At 37.9% G+C, this 17,160-nt stretch overlaps 1 protein-coding gene across 8 annotated transcripts in view; it reads left to right on the plus strand.

Annotated features, from left to right (window-relative positions):
* The window catches only part of YAP1 (Yes1 associated transcriptional regulator), an 83,763-nt gene that overhangs the window by 46,524 nt on the left and 20,079 nt on the right, over positions 1-17,160 (plus strand). For 4 of the 8 annotated variants that reach the window (XM_034409031.3, XM_034409048.3, XM_034409041.3 and 1 more), the window contains exons 3-4: positions 216-331; positions 5,431-5,544. In XM_034409031.3, coding sequence (XP_034264922.1) covers positions 216-331; positions 5,431-5,544 — 230 coding nt within the window. The remainder of the gene's footprint in view (positions 1-215; positions 332-5,430; positions 5,545-17,160) is intronic. The other 4 variants (XM_034409071.3, XM_034409086.3, XM_034409062.3 and 1 more) reach the window with 1 other exon arrangement.

A 17,160-nucleotide genomic window follows, 5' to 3' on the forward strand; every position in this document is an offset into this window, starting at 1 on the left:
TTCAAAAGCAATTTCTAAATTCTGCGACTTGTTTTTCATAACATACATCAGCAAAAACTCTTGGACACTCTGCATTAATTTTGCCTGTGGCTGCAATGATTTGGAGCAGATTTTTTTCAGGACTGTATTCATTGCTTATTTTTAAACTGCTCATTATAAAATTTCATATTGTTTCACTTATGTGGTATTTAACACTTTGTTCTATTTTGCTTTAGTCACATTGATCAGACAACAACATGGCAGGATCCAAGGAAGACTCTCCTTTCCCAAATGAATGTTACAGCTCCTACAAGCCCTCCAGTGCAGCAGAATATAATGAATTCAACAAGCGGTAAGGAGAAACCAACCAAAATTCTAGAGAATTGCAAGAAGGTTAACTTTTAGTATATATAGTTTATGCCTATCATTTGTCATTATTGCTGAGATTTATTACTGAAAATGGATGTTACACAGATTGTCTTCCATATAAGCAGAGGTGGTATTCAGCCGGTTCAGACCGGTTCTGGTGAACCTGTAGGGCCGACAATCAGTTGGCCCCGCCCCCCTGCCCCCGTTCTATCCTGTCCTTTATTTCCTGCTTTGTAGCTCATCTCAATCGTGTGGCACAGCTGATTCCCCCCCCCCTTGCTGTTCTTTTTACCGTTGCTGACTTGGAAAGTAAGCAACTGAGCTTCTAAAGGCTCCATTTTCAGCCCTGTGCGCAAGCGCCTTAGGTACACGCAAGGAGCGCGCTCACCGAACCGGTTGTTAAACCGGCAGCATCCCACCACTGCATATAAGTATTTATCAAACAGATACTTCCTATGAGAAATAAAACAGAAATTGATGAATAGAAAGTGCTATGGCAGTGGAGGAAGTAAGCTTGAATTTTTTGAAACATTCTAATTTTTAAAACAGTATATGAGGATTTGTGCAAAATGCCATTAGTACCATATTTTTCGGAGTATAAGACACTCCGGACTATAAGATGCACCTAACTTTTTTGGGGAGGAAAACAAGAAAAAAAAAATCTGCCTCTGCCTCCTTGCAACAAACAGCAAACAGTCTGCTTTAGTTTCATTTTCAGCACAGACTGATTAACACAAGAAAAAAAAAATCTGCCTCCCAGCAATTTGCCTCCTTGCAGCAAACAGCGGAGGCCCGCGCGGCAATAGGCAATGGCAATCCCTGCAGCCTGAAACAGCTGAGGATCGGGGGGCCGATCCAACCAACAATCAACTGCTTGTGGTAATCAGGCTATGCTGAAGCTGAAATGGGCTGTTTGTTGCTTGCTGCAAGGAGGTAAATTGCTGGGAGGCAGAGGCCAAAGAGTGGGAGCCAGTGGGTGGCCGGGGCTACATATGGTGTATAGGACGCACCCAAATTTTCTCCCACTTTTAGTGAGGGAAAAGTGCGTCTTATACTCCGAAAAATACGGTATACGCAAATCTTCAATATCCTCTTCCTAGGCTTTGCCTTGTCATGTTGAAAACTTTCTCAGTTTTGTTTCTTTTATAGCTCAGTGCATTTATTTCTTATTATTTTGTTTGCTATGACTTCATAGTGGCTTTTATTGTCATTAGTTTGTCATATATAAATACATCTTTAGTTTGTCATATGCAAACATCAGTATTTTCTGAATTCCATGTTGCCAAGTGATTTAAGCAATATGGAATACATCTTTATAGCAAAGGTATGTCAAACATATACATGTATGTTCTTAAGACCATGCTATAGCTGTGGAAGGCAGCTTAGTGATCTTGAGAAGAGATGTAGCTGCCTTAAATGGGTGCCTACAGTTGTTACATTACTGTTTCCTTGTACTTCAAAGCACTATTTTTACTTGAGGTATAAAGTACCACACAGTCCTGAGAAATCTGAATGGACTAGGTTTTGGATTGGAGGAAATCAGACTGGAGCGTACAGGGGGAAGTGTGTTACTTCTCCCATTAGATTTTGCCATCCAACTCTTTTTTTTCTAAGCTTGTCTTTGTCTTGTCGTTCCGGCCATCTTTTCAACATTTTAATAATTAATTTTCTGCCTTCAAAATAATGTTCAAAGTTGCTTACAGGTATATAATACACAAAGAAAATAAACTGTAAATGTGCAGAACATTTGAAATAAAGGATAAAGTATACTCTACAAAATAACAAACTAGAGTATTGAAGCAAAACGAACATTGATTTTTGGGGGGGGGGGGGCAACCTGTGAAGGAAGAATTCTTTTGAATGAAGATGGGTCCCGGATTTCTAAAATGGCACTTTTTACAGATTCTGCTAAGGATACATTAATAATTAGTACAGGTAGTCTTAGACTTAACGACCACGATTGAACTTCCATCGCTAAGTAATGTGGTCATTAAGTGAGTTGTACCCGATTTTATGACCTTTATTGCCAGACAGACAGACTGACTAAGATGAAATGGTTTATTTCTGCCCCTGCTAGGATTGTGAATTAACAGACATTGGAACAGGCAGTCAGAAAACTTGGCTGGAATTTATAATTTTCCCCAGTAAAAATATAGTAATATCTAATATCTGTCTGCTACAAGTTTTTGTCTAGTGAGTGATCTGAAATAATTGTCTTTCCTTGAGAGAAAAGTCCTGCATTATTAATCTGTAGCTTCCCCGTTCATTTTGGTAGATAAAACCCAAGTTCTCAATCTGAATGATAACTAAATGGGTCTTAATAATCCTCATCTCAGTCCATATCTTGTCCATTTGAAATAAAAATGTAGACTTTATTAAAACATTTGTATGAGCAAATACTTTTATGACTAAGAAAACAGGTGTTTTATTCTAAATGATTAAAGGTTTGTTCCATGGGCCTATATTCTTCATCTGCTGCTTCTCCTTCCTAGAAGATTAAGAAAAGATGATAGTATTAAAAAACATACATGTTGTTCTGTTATTTGTTCTATCGGCATGTTAAAGGAAAGGCTTTTATGTGAGAACATTGGTTGTTTATATGATAGAGAAAGAGTTCATTTAAAGTTACAGAAAAAGATGTTTACGGAAATCTCCAGGGATTTTTTAGCAAAATAAGTGTGTTTATTATTATTTTTTCTTTAAAACCATGATTTGAAGAGTGGTAAAAGTTTCACAGTAGTAATTTTTGAATCTGTCTATGCAATAAAACACTTTGCTGATCTGAAAGGACATTTTTTGCCGAGGAGTAATAGAGATTTGTAATTAGTCATACTTCCTAAGCTTGGTGAAAAATGATAATTATGGGTATCTAACAATGTGGAGAGAACACTGCAAATTATTCTGGTGGCAAATGTAGTCTTAGCAACACACTGTTTCATCTTGACCCAAGATGTAACAGTGAGACATGATTTAATGGCATTGTATGAAGTTCAGAATTGTTTTGTGAAAATAGTATTTAGTGTTTGGTTCGACAACATACTAATCATAAGCAGAATTAGTGGTTGAAAATAGGCAATTCTTCAATGGTTTTATTTTATTTACAGTATATAAGCCACTCATCTCAAGTATATAACTGGGCAGCTCACAACATTAAATGATATATCGGTTTTGTGCAAGCCTAATCTGGCATTAGATGATATTCGTATATTTACAGATTCTGTCCTGAAACATGAAAGCAAAAAATAATAATAATTGCTGTTTGAACTTCACCTCATTTTTATGGAATTGCTTTATGGTATTTTCTAAGCAGAACAAGGTCAAGTCTGGCATTCCGTTTTGCTTCTTTGTACTTGCTTAGATCAGGGCAAAACATATGTGAAGGGGGAAGAATATTACTAATGTGAAATGCAATACATTATCCTGGATAATGTATTGAATTTTTTTCAAACCATGGCTTATTAAAGCAGCATATGAGATGAACTTCTGACCTAGATAGATGCAGGCACAGATATAGATTTTTAACGCGATAGACTAGCGTTAAAAATAATAAACAAGACTTCCTACAATTAGGAAGCAAGGGGCTGCACTGTAGCCCGAATATTTAACAGTTGAAAAAGTTTGAGGATGGCATGGGAAATAAGAGTTAAGAATATTTGCCACAGTTGTTTTGGATGAAATTATAGTGGTTTAGCAATTTTGTTTATTCTCAAGCTGTATGGTTTGATAAAGAGTTGGAGTAGTAAAACTAGCAGAACTTTGTCATCAATTATTTTTTTAAAAAAAAAATACAATATTTTCAAGATTTTATTAAACAAAAGTGAAATGAGCAAAGATTTTGGCATAACTTTATTCTCAATGTTTTGAATTTTTCAAAAAGTCAATATTGCAAATAAACTTTCCTATTTTTCTACACTCTTCATAATCTTCCTTTTATTCTCTCTTGGTTGGCCTTCCCAACTTAAAAGAGTTCATTCTCTCTGTTTTTCTTGAAATAACATTGAAAGTTTGTTAGCTAATCACTTTCATTCTCTACATAATTTCCATAGATTCTCATAATTAATGTGTGTTTTCTATTGAAGCTTAGTGGAGCATGTTCTACTGTGATGTTTCAATATGGAACATTAGCAATGCTCATTAAAACAGGACATTGCTGTTCCCAGCTAATAAACAAGTTTCTCCCTGATTAATGGTTTATATAGTTCTTTTATCCGCTAATTTATCTGTGGTCTTACCAAACCTGTGAAAACTACATGATTGCTCTTCCCATTCTGTAGAACAGGGACAGTTGCCCTCCAGTTGTCTACTGTAAGTTCATGATTAAACATCAAAAAATGGTCTGAGATTTCTGAAATGATAGTTCAAAGAATCTGAAGACTATCAGGCCTTTTGCTTTTTATATAAAAGGGGGGGGGATTATTTCTCAGAAACTATCCAATGATTTGCCAGCCCAAAATTAGCATAAGCATGGTTAAGGGCTCCATGATGGCCTGTATCAATATATACAGCCTCTTTATTGAGTTCCTGTATTGTTTTTACATAGAACTTCCACTGTTTCAATAAAAACAATTGTACAATATAAGGAATAATGTACAAAATATGAAAAATTAACATAGCTAAATAGGAACAGAAATGTGCCTAAAATAGAGTTTTGAAATGTCCTGGAATATGAATGTTCGGCTAATTCTGAAAAAGATGCCAAGACAAAAATGAAAATAGGAATAGTTGTTTTTTTCTCATATTAAAGCCAGACAGTAGAGCCTGGACTTGTAACTATCCCTTTTCATTTTCGCAATAGGAAAAAAATTAGAATAATTAAAAGATGGGGTAAATTTTAGGGCATTTTAATATATTTTTTTCACTCTAGATATTTGAAACGAATGTTTTATTGCAACACAGCTATAGTATTCTTCCTTTCCCTTAAAATCCTCAGAGCCATGATATGCTAAAACAATTAGTTTCATGTGTGCTGTGTTTTATGTAAAGTAACTGGGGTTTGTTTCTTTTCTTTTTTTTTAAGTTTAGCTACTTTTTTCCAGCAGGCATAGCACAGCCTACTATGAATTGCTTCCTTCTGTGTTACAGACCCGCTCCCTGAAGGATGGGAACAAGCCGTGACCCAGGATGGAGAAAGTTACTACATAAACCATAAGAACAAGACTACATCTTGGCTAAATCCAAGACTTGACCCACGTTTTGGTAAAAGTTCCTGGCACTTAAAATTCTTACCTCCACCCACCCACCCACCCTTCCCTCCCACTTAAATTAAAAACTAGTAGTTGTAGCCAGAGACTTGGCTAATGATTTTAAATTAATTGAGAAATTCACCCCCTCCCATCTTGATGTCTTGTGCCTTTGCCCACTCCTACTAACAGCATGTAACCCTTTCTCTTCCTTGAGGGCAAGGTAAAGCTTCCCATAAACTCTCTTTTCATTCAGACTCATCATATTTTGATTTTCTGTTACCTCTCCCATCCCTTTTTCAGATTTGAATTTTTTTCCCACTGCTATTCTATTTGTTATTTTTATTGTATAAATATAGAGATGATTATTTATATTGCCAGTTGTTTCAAAGATAATTCAGGGGTTTTTTTATTGAACATGATGACTTAGGTGTTGATAAAAACAGAGGCTACCCAGCGTGCGTAGGGTAAAATCAACTTAAAAAGTCTAGTTCATGATAGTTTTTAAGCCTGTTTGCTTACTTAGCAAGAAGCTGATCTGACTCTGAATATTAACTTAACTTTCAAATCTTCCTTTAGATTTATGTATCGTGGGGCATTGCTTTAGATTTCTGTTCTATTGTATATAAGGCATTGTCTGTAGTATAAATTCTTGTTAGTATAATTGTTTTATTAAAATAAAGCAATGGCAGTTATTTGTTGTTTAAGCTATTATTATCAGTCTTGTACTCTGATCTAAGAACTGCAGAGTAGATTTAAAAAAAAAGTACACATAACACCTTTCTTCAAAATTTACAATTTCCAATTCTGTATAATTTTCTTTTCATGATAAGTTCATTCATAAGCGAGTCAAGCAAACCCCATTAGAACAAATAATGTCACAGCGTTATTTTTTTTACTCCATCGAGGACCAAATAATTTTGGGGGAGAGCTAAAATACTAGCAATTAATGTACTATTTATCACTTTGTATTTGATCCTTTCAGATGAATTTTCTTGATGTAAAGATTACTGGAAAAAGTTAGGTTTTGATTTTGTTTCACTTTAAAACAACCGCTAATGCAGAGGTAGCAAAATTATGCAAAAGTTTCAGTTTTGCCCAGTGAAGAATTAGAAATTTGCAACATTTCTTGTGTCCAGTGCAATCCTGTGTATGTGTATTCATGTTAATCCTATAGTGATTAATTAGGCTTCCTAAACTGTGTCTTAAAATTGCTGCGAACTTTGTTTGGAATTTAAGCAGTCAAAGGTGCTATGCCACTAATACAGGAAAAAGTAAAGAAATTGCAATAAAATATTAGCGTATGCCTCTTTCTTTAATAAGAACACTTCCATGCAGATCTGCAGCATAGCTGAAGTTTCAAGAGTGAAAGAAGAAAAAGAAATATTCCCTTTCCATTAAAATCTTCCCATTCTTTATTATGTAATAAGAAAAGAAGACCAAAGATTTGAGAATCTTAATTCTCAAACCTAACAGACATATGACTATCATTATAACTTTTAATTACTACTATTATTATTTCAGTCAAGATGCTATAATAGGACTTACATTTCCAATTTTTTCATATAACAGCTTTGTCAGCTGGCCTGAATTGACTGATAGTGAAGAACCATGAATCTCTCACCAGTTTTAGTCCTATACTTTATTAACAGATAAGCACCTGGCTCTAAATGGCAGAGGCGGGGCAGCTTCCAGAGAGTTGCAAAAGAAAGGTGTTTTTTTCTTTCTTATTCCAGAAATATTTCAAAAGATATGGGTAGGGGGTGGGGGGAAAGAGCTGAAAAACTTACAGCACATAATTCATTTCTGTTACCAGTTCTAGATCCTATGAAAAGTCTGGGGTTATCATCTACTCCATATACAGATTGTTTTCTTTTCCATTTTCTTTAAAATTATCACTCACATCTTGTTACATTTCCAAACATCCAGGTGCACAGAAATACTATGAACATTTCTTCCTTCCAATCCTCGCATTGTTCATATTGCAGGGTTTGCAGGTGCATGGGTTCAGGTGATGCTGCAGTTTAGTTGTCACAATGGGTCTGTAACTGCTTGATAATACTGAAGGCTACTTAGCAGGATGGAATAGGAATCACAGCCCACAAATTACTTAGTAGTTCTATACCTCTGGCTTACATCATTTGAAAGCATTGTTCTGCAAATTTGGGGGGCTCATGTCATCTGGCTGAATAATTGAAATTATGGTAAACTGGAGGAGCTTAATATAGACTTCTACTGCTTGATAATAGCTTGAATAATTATCTTAACTTTCTTCAAATTGGACAAAACAATGTTTAAAATGCTAAATATTTCAAGGATTATATTATTATCTGTTCACAACAGTATGAAGTCACAGATGTTTAAACTGGTGTTGGCCTTCATGCACAACACGTTCTAAGACCAACAACCTACGGTGCCGTAATGAGATGTGTAATGTAATCTAGGGGCTGTTTTCCAGAGAGCAAAGAAGCAGCAGAGCTTCTAAAATTTGTTCAGCAGAAAGAGGGTTAAAATGGCTTCTCTGTGGCTATTCCCAGAATATATCAGTAGTTATGCCAGTAGTTGCTTTGGTCTGGCAAGATTCTGTCTATAGGTGAAGAGCACTAAAGGAAACCACTCTTAAGTGTTCAAGCCACGATGGCGCAGTGGTTAGAGTGCAGTACTGCAGGCTACTTCTGCTGACTGCCAGCTGACGGCAATTTGGCAGTTCAAATCTCACCAGGTTCAAGGTTGACTCAGCCTTCTGTCCTTCCTTGGTGGGTAAAACGAGGACCCAAAATTGTTGGGGGCAATATGCTGACTCTGTAAACCGCTTAGAGAGGGTTGTAAAGCACTGTAAAGCGGTATATAAGTCTTAAGTGCTATTGCTAGTGGAGCTTTGCAAGCTGTGCAAGCCTTGCTCCCATAAGACGACAGCATTTATTTGATGGGACTTGGAGTGCACCCATTCTGCAGATGGTGCCTTTAGACAGAGATACGTTAGTGTCTAAAGAGGAAAGATATAGATAATCCTGTAGATAATGATTGTACCTGAAAACATGGCTTAATCTGTTTCCCATAAATGTATACAGTTATTATACCTAACACTATATGATTTTCAAAGGCAAATTAGAAGTGTGGTTAAGTTTTTTCCTAAAGCAAGACTGCCTGATATTTGTTCCTGGCAACCTAGGTTGGTAGTGGATACTTTCAGGTTTTTATTGCAACCATAAGATTGCTTTTCAAATGTATTTGTGTTGAATACATACTCTTAATTTCCAATTTTGTATATATGTATGTGCTTTCAGATTAGTCTTGACTTAGTGACTGCCGAGACCAATGATGGCTAACCTTTTTGGCACCAAGTGCCCAAATTGGAACATGTGTGTATGGCCGTGGGCACCGGAAACCTGAAAAGCAGCTGGCCAGAGCATGTATGCCTGTTTTTTTGGCAGTTTTCAGGCAGTTTTTAGGCTGTTTTTCGGGCCAAAAAACAGCACAAAACAGCCTGGAAAATGGCCTGAAAACAACCCGGAAAAATGGCCCAGTTCTTGGCCATTTTCTGGCTTTCCGGCGCCCGCAAAGACCCAATGGCCGGCGTGCATGTGCATGCCGGAAACCAAAAGAGCAACTGGCAATGGCGCGCATGCTCACAGAGAGGGCTCTGTGTGCCACAGGTTCGCAATCACGGGCCAAGACTAATCCCAGCAGTTTTCTGTGCAAAATTTCATAAATGGCTTGTGGGTCGAGGGTGTTAAAAATATTATTAATAATAATTTTTTTATTTTAAAAATGAGGCCTTGAAATATTTCCTGAAAATATAGGCAAAAAACAGTAAATAATTGAAAAAAGATTTATCAATTAAGCAATACTATAAAATGGAAGGGCCGTTGGTCCTACCTAAACGCCGATTCTTTTCAGCTGCGGAATAGTCCAGGAATGGCTTGATACAATCTGATCTGCCTGGAGACTGAGTCATAATTTTTTGGCCACGCCTCCACGTCTCTCCGTCAGGCCCCAGTTTTCGACTCAGTCATCTGATAGAGACATCTTTGGCAGTTGCTCTTCAATCAATCCATTCCTGGAAAATGGAACAAAGGCCATTTTTGAGCTTAAAGCCACACAGCTGGTACCCCAAAACACTGGGGTAGATGCCATATAAATCATCTTTAGGAGAATGTATCATTGATTGGGATCAAGCCTCCCAAAGGGGCTGGGATAGGAGGAGGTGGACTCATGTGGGATAGTCTTTCAATCAAGCTTATGTTGGCTGGCAAATTCTCAAGAGTTGAAGTCCACATATCTTAAAAGTTGTTGAGGTTGAGAAATACTGATATAGGAGGTGGTCCTTCTGAGATTTTTCATGATGATTTTAGTCTTGACTTCAACCTGTTTTACTATGGGAAATGGACTATATTTGGACGGAATCAGGGAAGGGTACTTCTCCTGGAAAAGAATGGATGAACTGCTAAATATCATATTTGAGTTGTTTGTTGATGATTTGTCAAAACATGTCCAGGTTGTTGTTGTTGTTTGCTCTTTTTCCCCCCCAGGTAATTATTCTTTTCATTCATCTTTTCTTCTTCACACACTTTACTTGTGAGACTTAACTAAAATTTATCTGCAAATAAACAAAGGTCAGACACAAATACAAAATATATCCTTCAGGAAAAAGTAGGGTAGTACTCAATGGCATTACCTTGTGTGGAGGGGCATAACTACTTGGCTTAAGCATTCCATTATTTCCTAAGATTCTTAAATGACAACATCAGTTAAAATAAGATCTTCAGCATCTAAAAAAGAAATGCATATTACTGTTTTATTTTTGAAAGTGCATAGTTTCCCTTTTTGGGCCCACTGTCTATGCTTAGTCAGGACAAGTTTGACTAAATGCCAGAAGTTTCTTTTATTATTATTTTGTGGTTGGGCTTTTAATCTGTTCCAGGTGGAAGGAAAGGAAGGAAGGAAGGAAGGAAGGAAGGAAGGAAGGAAGGAAGGAAGGAAGGAAGGAAGGGTTATTTAGCTAAGGAGAGCAAGAACAGAACAAAACCAAATACAAGGGCTTCCCTGAACTCTGATGGCAAGGGTGAGGCAGGCTGCTTTTCAACAGCGAAAGGCTTCCTTGAAAATGAACATTTTGCTTATGATAAATGTATTGCAGATTTCTGTGCCAAGGAAATTGTTCCTCTTACAATTTCAGTTATATGAGTGCAAAAAAAAAAATCAACATTAATTGCTTGTATAGTGATTTGGTGAACTTGTACAGAAAAGGGTGAAGTATGCCTACATTGCCTGTCCCCTCTGTTAGAATTGCTTGGAGTGATAAAAGAGGAATCATTGCAGTGGAAGGATTAAATATTAGAAATCATTCCCTCACCCCACCCCCACCCCCCCATCCTGAGGGAAGAGAAATTTGGGATTTAACAATTTAGAAAATGCTGGACTTGTCGATAGCAATAGCACTTAGACTTATATACTGCTTCACAGTGCTTTACAGCACTCTCTAAGCGGTTTACAGAGTCAGCATATTTCCCCCAACAATCTGGATCCTCATTTTACTGATCTTGGAAGGACGGAAGGCGGAGTCAACGTTGAGCCGGTCAGGATCGAACTCTTGGCTGTGAGTAGTGAGTTAGTTAGCCTGCAATACTGCTTTCTCACCACTGTTCCACCTCGGCTCTTGATGTTGTTGAACATGAAGATAGTGCTTTAGATAGAAGTTATACATCTCTAGATATATTGGATAGGAAAGGTTGCTTCATCTCCCAAAAGCATTATTTGTTTGACTGCCCTGTATATCTTGCTTCCCCTCCTTTTTCAAAAATGGTTGCTTACAATTCTGTGTTGAAAGTAGAAGATTCTGAAGTTTCCTTTTGAAAACTTTAAAATCTGTTGGATAGGAATAAATAATTATTTGTTTAATATTGTTTATAATAATAATTATAATAATTTACATTTACTGATTTACATCTACTAACGTGCTAAAAGTAATCCCTGCTGAACCCTTGGCTTAAGAACTAAGGAAGAAGTTAACCATCAAAGTAAACAGAATTAAAGGACCAGGACCTATACTGCAGAAACCGTCTGTTGCAACACAAGATTCAGAATGTAATCAAAATAAGCAGCTACATTAGATATCCTATTGTTCAAGCACTCTGGAAATCAAATGCATTGAGTTTTGGCCATCATTTCTTCCTCGCCAGTTAATGAAGTAAAAACACATCTGCTTTTCCTTATATCAGTTTTGCAGAACTCAAATATTGGTAATGAAATGCAGCATCTTGCTTGCATTTTCTATTCAGTTCAGCTTTTATGGGAAAGTTTCCAATTGACCCACTGTGGCTCTTGACAGGCAGATAGAGAACTTCAAGCAAGTTTTTTGTCCAGAGTTTTCTGTATAGCATAGCACTAATAGAGAGGCGAAGGCATAGCTCTGGAGAACGGAGGAAGTGGGAGTAGCAGAAGTAGAAGGAAATGGAGGAGGAGGAGGAGGTAAGCAGGTGTTAGCAAGCAATGTAAGTATATGTTTTTGGTGAGTAAAATATGCAGCAGTATGCACACAAGTTCTTACTTGTACATCCCTTTTCCTGAAGACCTAAACTGGCGTCCAGTGAGCTTTTGGGAGCAAAATAAATAACAGCTATTCCTGTTTTAGTGCTTGACAAAGTAATCCTACGGACACTGTATTCATAGAGACAGTGATCAGGGTATTAGTCTAGGTAGACTTAATCAAACTTCTTTGACAACATTACTCAAACAAATTCAAAATAGGAGAAACAGAAAGGATAATGCTTTTGGTAATGTGTGTAAAGGGCCATATTCTCAAGTAAAATAAGTGTCCAGTTTTAATTGGGAGCCACACAGATTTCAAGCTTTGATGGGCAGCTATGCACATTTTAAAAATAAAACAAATAAATAAACAACCATCATATTTTCAAAGCTAAGTTTCGGATTTGTAGAACTTTTCTAAAACTTTGATAGATTTGAGAAGAGAGGATGAACTCATTTCTCTCTAGGGATACAGAGAAGATTTTTTCCCATCATGACCGTTGACTCACAATCTTCTCAGCATCTCTCTATAGCAGGGGTCTCCAAACTTGGCAACTTTTAAGACTTGTTGAAGTCCGCAAGTCTTAAAAGTTGCCAAGTTTGGAGACCCCTGCTCTACAGACTGGAGGAGGAGTAGATGGAGTTCTATCCTTTTTGTATTGGACAAATGCAAAACGGCACGAGCGCCCCTTGCTTGATATTTTCTCTAAATTATGCTTAGAAAACTAGATAACTAGAACTAGATGGGTTCGCGTCTCTCCTTTTTTCAGTCAGTAGTTACTCAGTTGCATACTTTGCTATGACATCTGAATCGCAAAACAAGTGTACGCTTCTCTTCTGTATCAAGAATTGAATGCATAATTAGAAGTGTATTTTCCTCTCTTCTTTTATTTAAAAATATATTCCTGAAAAGCTTTATGATCATATTTTAAGAATACTGAGAATTTTTTAAAATAAGTTACTTATATATATATATATATGTTTTCTCAGGTTTTCGCGGGTGTTTGTATGTAGGTCTTTGGTTATTCGGGTCTTCTCCCACGTAAAATTGGAAGTGTCTTGGCGACGTTTCGACGAAGTCTCATTCGTCATCTTCAGGCTGGTGTTCTCGGCTTCGTGCTTCCAGGAGCAATGTGAGATCGCAGCTGTCTCTTCCTTTTAACTGCTAGTGGGGGTGTGAGCTGATTGGGTGGGGACTTGGCTGTGTTCTGATTGGGTGGAGGTGTGTTCTGATTGGTTAGGGGCTTGGCTGTGCTCTGATTGGATGGGGGGTTTGTTGTGCTCTGATTGGATGGGGGTGTGTTCTGTTTGGGTGGGGGCTTGGTTGTGCTCAGCTTAGACTAAGCTGAGCACAACCAAGCCCCCACCCAAACAGAACACACCCCCAGCCAATCAGAGCACAACAAACCCCCCATCCAATCAGAGCACAGCCAAGCCCCTAACCAATCAGAACACACCTCCACCCAATCAGAACACAGCCAAGTCCCCACCCAATCAGCTCACACCCCCACTAGCAGTTAAAAGGAAGAGACAGCTGCGATCTCACATTGCTCCTGGAAGCACGAAGCCGCTGTGCAGGTTAATAACAGTAATAAGACATATTAGGATTTGTTAAGTTTTCAAATAATGTAAACAGTGAGTTCTTGGCCTTAATGGTGTGGAGATTCTGAAATCATGACCATCTCTAATAAAATCTCAGGATCTAAAGAAAAATCAACCCATGCCATGAAGGGTTTCACTGGTGGTAATCAACATATTAAATTGCACCCAAAAGCAAAACAGTAGCCAATGCAACTTGCAGAACATTGGTGTAACATGGGCCACCCTAGAGGCCCCAAGAACTGCCAACACCACTGTATTCTGCATTAATTATAGTTTCCAAATACTTTTTCAAGGGTAGCCCCATGTAGAGTACATTGCAATAGTCCAGATGTGAGATGACCAGGGCTTGAATGACTGAACGCAGGGACTCCCAATCCAAGAAAGGATGCAATTGGCGTACAACATAGTTTCTTCTAACCCAGACTGCCACCCGCTCTTTGAGCAGAAGTCGCAAGTCCCAGGAGAACCCCAAGTTGGATACCGGGTCTCTCTGAGGTAATACAACCTAATCCAGAATTAGAGATGCTAAACTCCTGGATCTCAAAGCTCCGTGTACCCAAAACCACTTGGTCTTGCCAGAGTTTAGTCAAAGGCTGTTGTGTCCCATCCCGACCCTCATAGCCTCCAGCCACTGCAAGAAGGCAACGACAACATCACTTGGCTCACCATAGAGAGTTCAGTACCATTCGCGTATTGATAAATACTTCAACCTATGGTGATGTATAACTTCATCCAGCGGCTTCATACAGAAGCTAAAGAGGAGTAGAGAGGAGAGTACCAATACCAAGCCCTGCGGCACACCACAAGGAGTCAAAGTGGATTGGATCTCTCACTCCTATCAGCACCACTTGGGACCAGCCTGGAAGAAAGGAGCCAGACCAGCACAAAACTGCACTGCTCAACCTCAAACAGTGAGACCAAAAGGATACCATGGTCAATGGTATGGAAGACTGCTGAGAGATTAAGGATGTTGGTACCACCCCCATCCCACTCTCACCTGAGATCATCAGCAAATGCAACCAAATGTTCCTGTCCTGGGGTCCAGATAATCTGTTCCATCCAGGGCCCTCTTCAAGCAACCACCTTCTCTACCACCTTCCCTAAAAATGGAAAGTTGGAAACTGGACAAAAATTGTCCAGGCAGGTGGGGGTCACAAGATGTTTTTTTTAAAGAAGGGGGCAAACCAGAGCCAGGAATGTCCATTCCTGCAGTGAGGAATTAATTACTTCCTGAAGCCATCTGGTGGTCACCATATGGAAGTTGTCATCAACCAGGATAAAGATCTAACTGACAGGTGGTTGCACTGACAGCATCGGGGCCCCTACCCACTTCATCAAGTCCAGCAGGATCAAACTGTTCCCAGGTAACTAGGTAAGACCTTTCCCCAGACATTTCACATAGACCATCACATACAAGTTCCAACTGGGCACAAATCTGAGTGATTTTCTCCATCAGGTATGGAGCAAAGTCCTCCATGCAACCATGAAGATAATCATTCGGAAACACACACACACACACACACTCCCAGAAGGCACCACACAGTCCTGAACACAGCCATCAGGCGACACTCTGGATGCAATAAGGGGCATAGAAATGTTGATGTTTCACCACTCATAACTGCCACAAGATGGGCCTTAAAGGCAGCTCTGTGTCATATCCAATCAGAGTCCTTCCTCATCTTCCTCCAGCGGCGCTCTAGGTGTCTCTTAACCCTTTTCAAAACCCACAACTCCTCTGTGAAACTGTTACTGGAAAGTCAAACAGCTTGGTGATACATTATATTAAACTCTCTCACTGAAGGCTAACAGGGAACCAGTTTTTAATTCACTTATGCAAGTAGAGATACTCTTATATAGAAGTAAGATCTGCCTACTTTTGCTTTGTGTTATATCAAATGACTAACATGAAGAAATACCTTGTTTTTCCTTGCTGTAGGTGTATATTGTCATAAATACTTAAGAAAATGTATTGAAACCAGTACCCCTCCCTTCGTTTATATGGACATGGGAATCCTGGAGAACATCTAATTGAGTATCTAAAGCCAGCATAGTCTTCCATTTTTCTATTGAATCTTGTGCCTTTTAAGTTTGCCCATAATGTATAAAATGTGAATGTTCAAATAAAGAGCCTTTTCAGTTCTTTATTTTTAAATAGACATAGCATTAAATCCTACCTACAACTTAACCGGAGTGTAAAGCCCTTTGAACATAGTTGGATTTAGTTCTAAAGAAACATGGATATACTTGTTTATGATTTGGTTCTTTGTATTTACTAAGTACTGGTAGTTAAAGAGTTTCCAGGGTCTTCAGATTTATTTTTTTTTAAAAAATAAATACTGTACTGTTGTCTTTTAGACAGAATGAGCAGGGTATGTATAATAAACTGGATTTTGATAATTTCAGAAGGATAACTCGATAATGTACTGCATTAGAGCAGCAAGAAGGCGTCTAGACAACATTCTTTCCTAAAATTATCCTTGTTAAAAGGCATGGTGGTTTCATGAAACTAAGATAGATAAACAGTGCATTACTAACTTGTTCCCTTCACTTCTTCCAAATCCCTTTTCCTCCTAAATCCTCTGTGAAACAATGACTTGTTTTCTTTTTGTCTGCCTGTGAGGTCTTTGGTACGTATGGGTGTAGAACCCCATATTTAAATACTTCTCTGCTACCCAAGAAAAGAAAGAACAGGAAACAGATAAATCCAAATTCTAGTAGATAAAGGACTACCTATTTACTTTTTCCCTTTCCTTAATTTAGGCACCATTTAAAAAGAGGTTACGGTATGTTTTGAGCCACTAAAGAGGCATTGAACAAAAAGAATCCCCGATGGGAGACTTGTACAGTTGAAACTTAATTTGTATGGTTTTTCTAGACTCTCACATTCACTCCTTTCCTTTTCAACAGAATTATTCTCTCCTGTTAATAATGTTTTAAAATAATGTTAATAATCTCTTTAAAATACGTTATTTTTCTATTTCACTCATGGATTGAAAGTTGTAGCGTTCAGTGTCACTGCCCAAAGATATTTGTTAACGTTTTTTAAAAAAAATGTTTGTTTTCACTTTATTTATTTGTTTATTTATTTCTTGCCTTTTCTATTAAAGGCAAGACAGTCCTTGAAGTTTCCTATTATAGAGATAGAATGCAGAGGCTGAGTAGCACTTTTATGCCTTTATTTCTCTTTATCAGAGATTTTATTAAGAGACACTGTGCTCATAAATGTTAATCATTGTATATCTTAGACCTGGCTTAGAATCAGTTGAGAGAGTGAAAAAATGTTTGGTTCTTATTGTCACAAAAAAAGCCTCATTTTGATTTACAGCCCAGTAGAACTGGTTGAGTTGTCTGTTTACAACAGAAATGGAAGCTGGGCACATTTTTCTACATGAGCCTACATTAAGAATATTTTATTTCTGTGACCTAGGAGAAACCCAGCTGACTAAAACATGTAATTGGAATACAGCTGTTTTGCCCAAGTGCTTGGATAATTTAAATAGAT

Source organism: Pantherophis guttatus, chromosome 5 (genome assembly GCF_059756535.1).
Source record: "Pantherophis guttatus breed Tessera chromosome 5, ASM5975653v1, whole genome shotgun sequence".
Lineage (NCBI taxonomy): Eukaryota > Metazoa > Chordata > Lepidosauria > Squamata > Colubridae > Pantherophis > Pantherophis guttatus.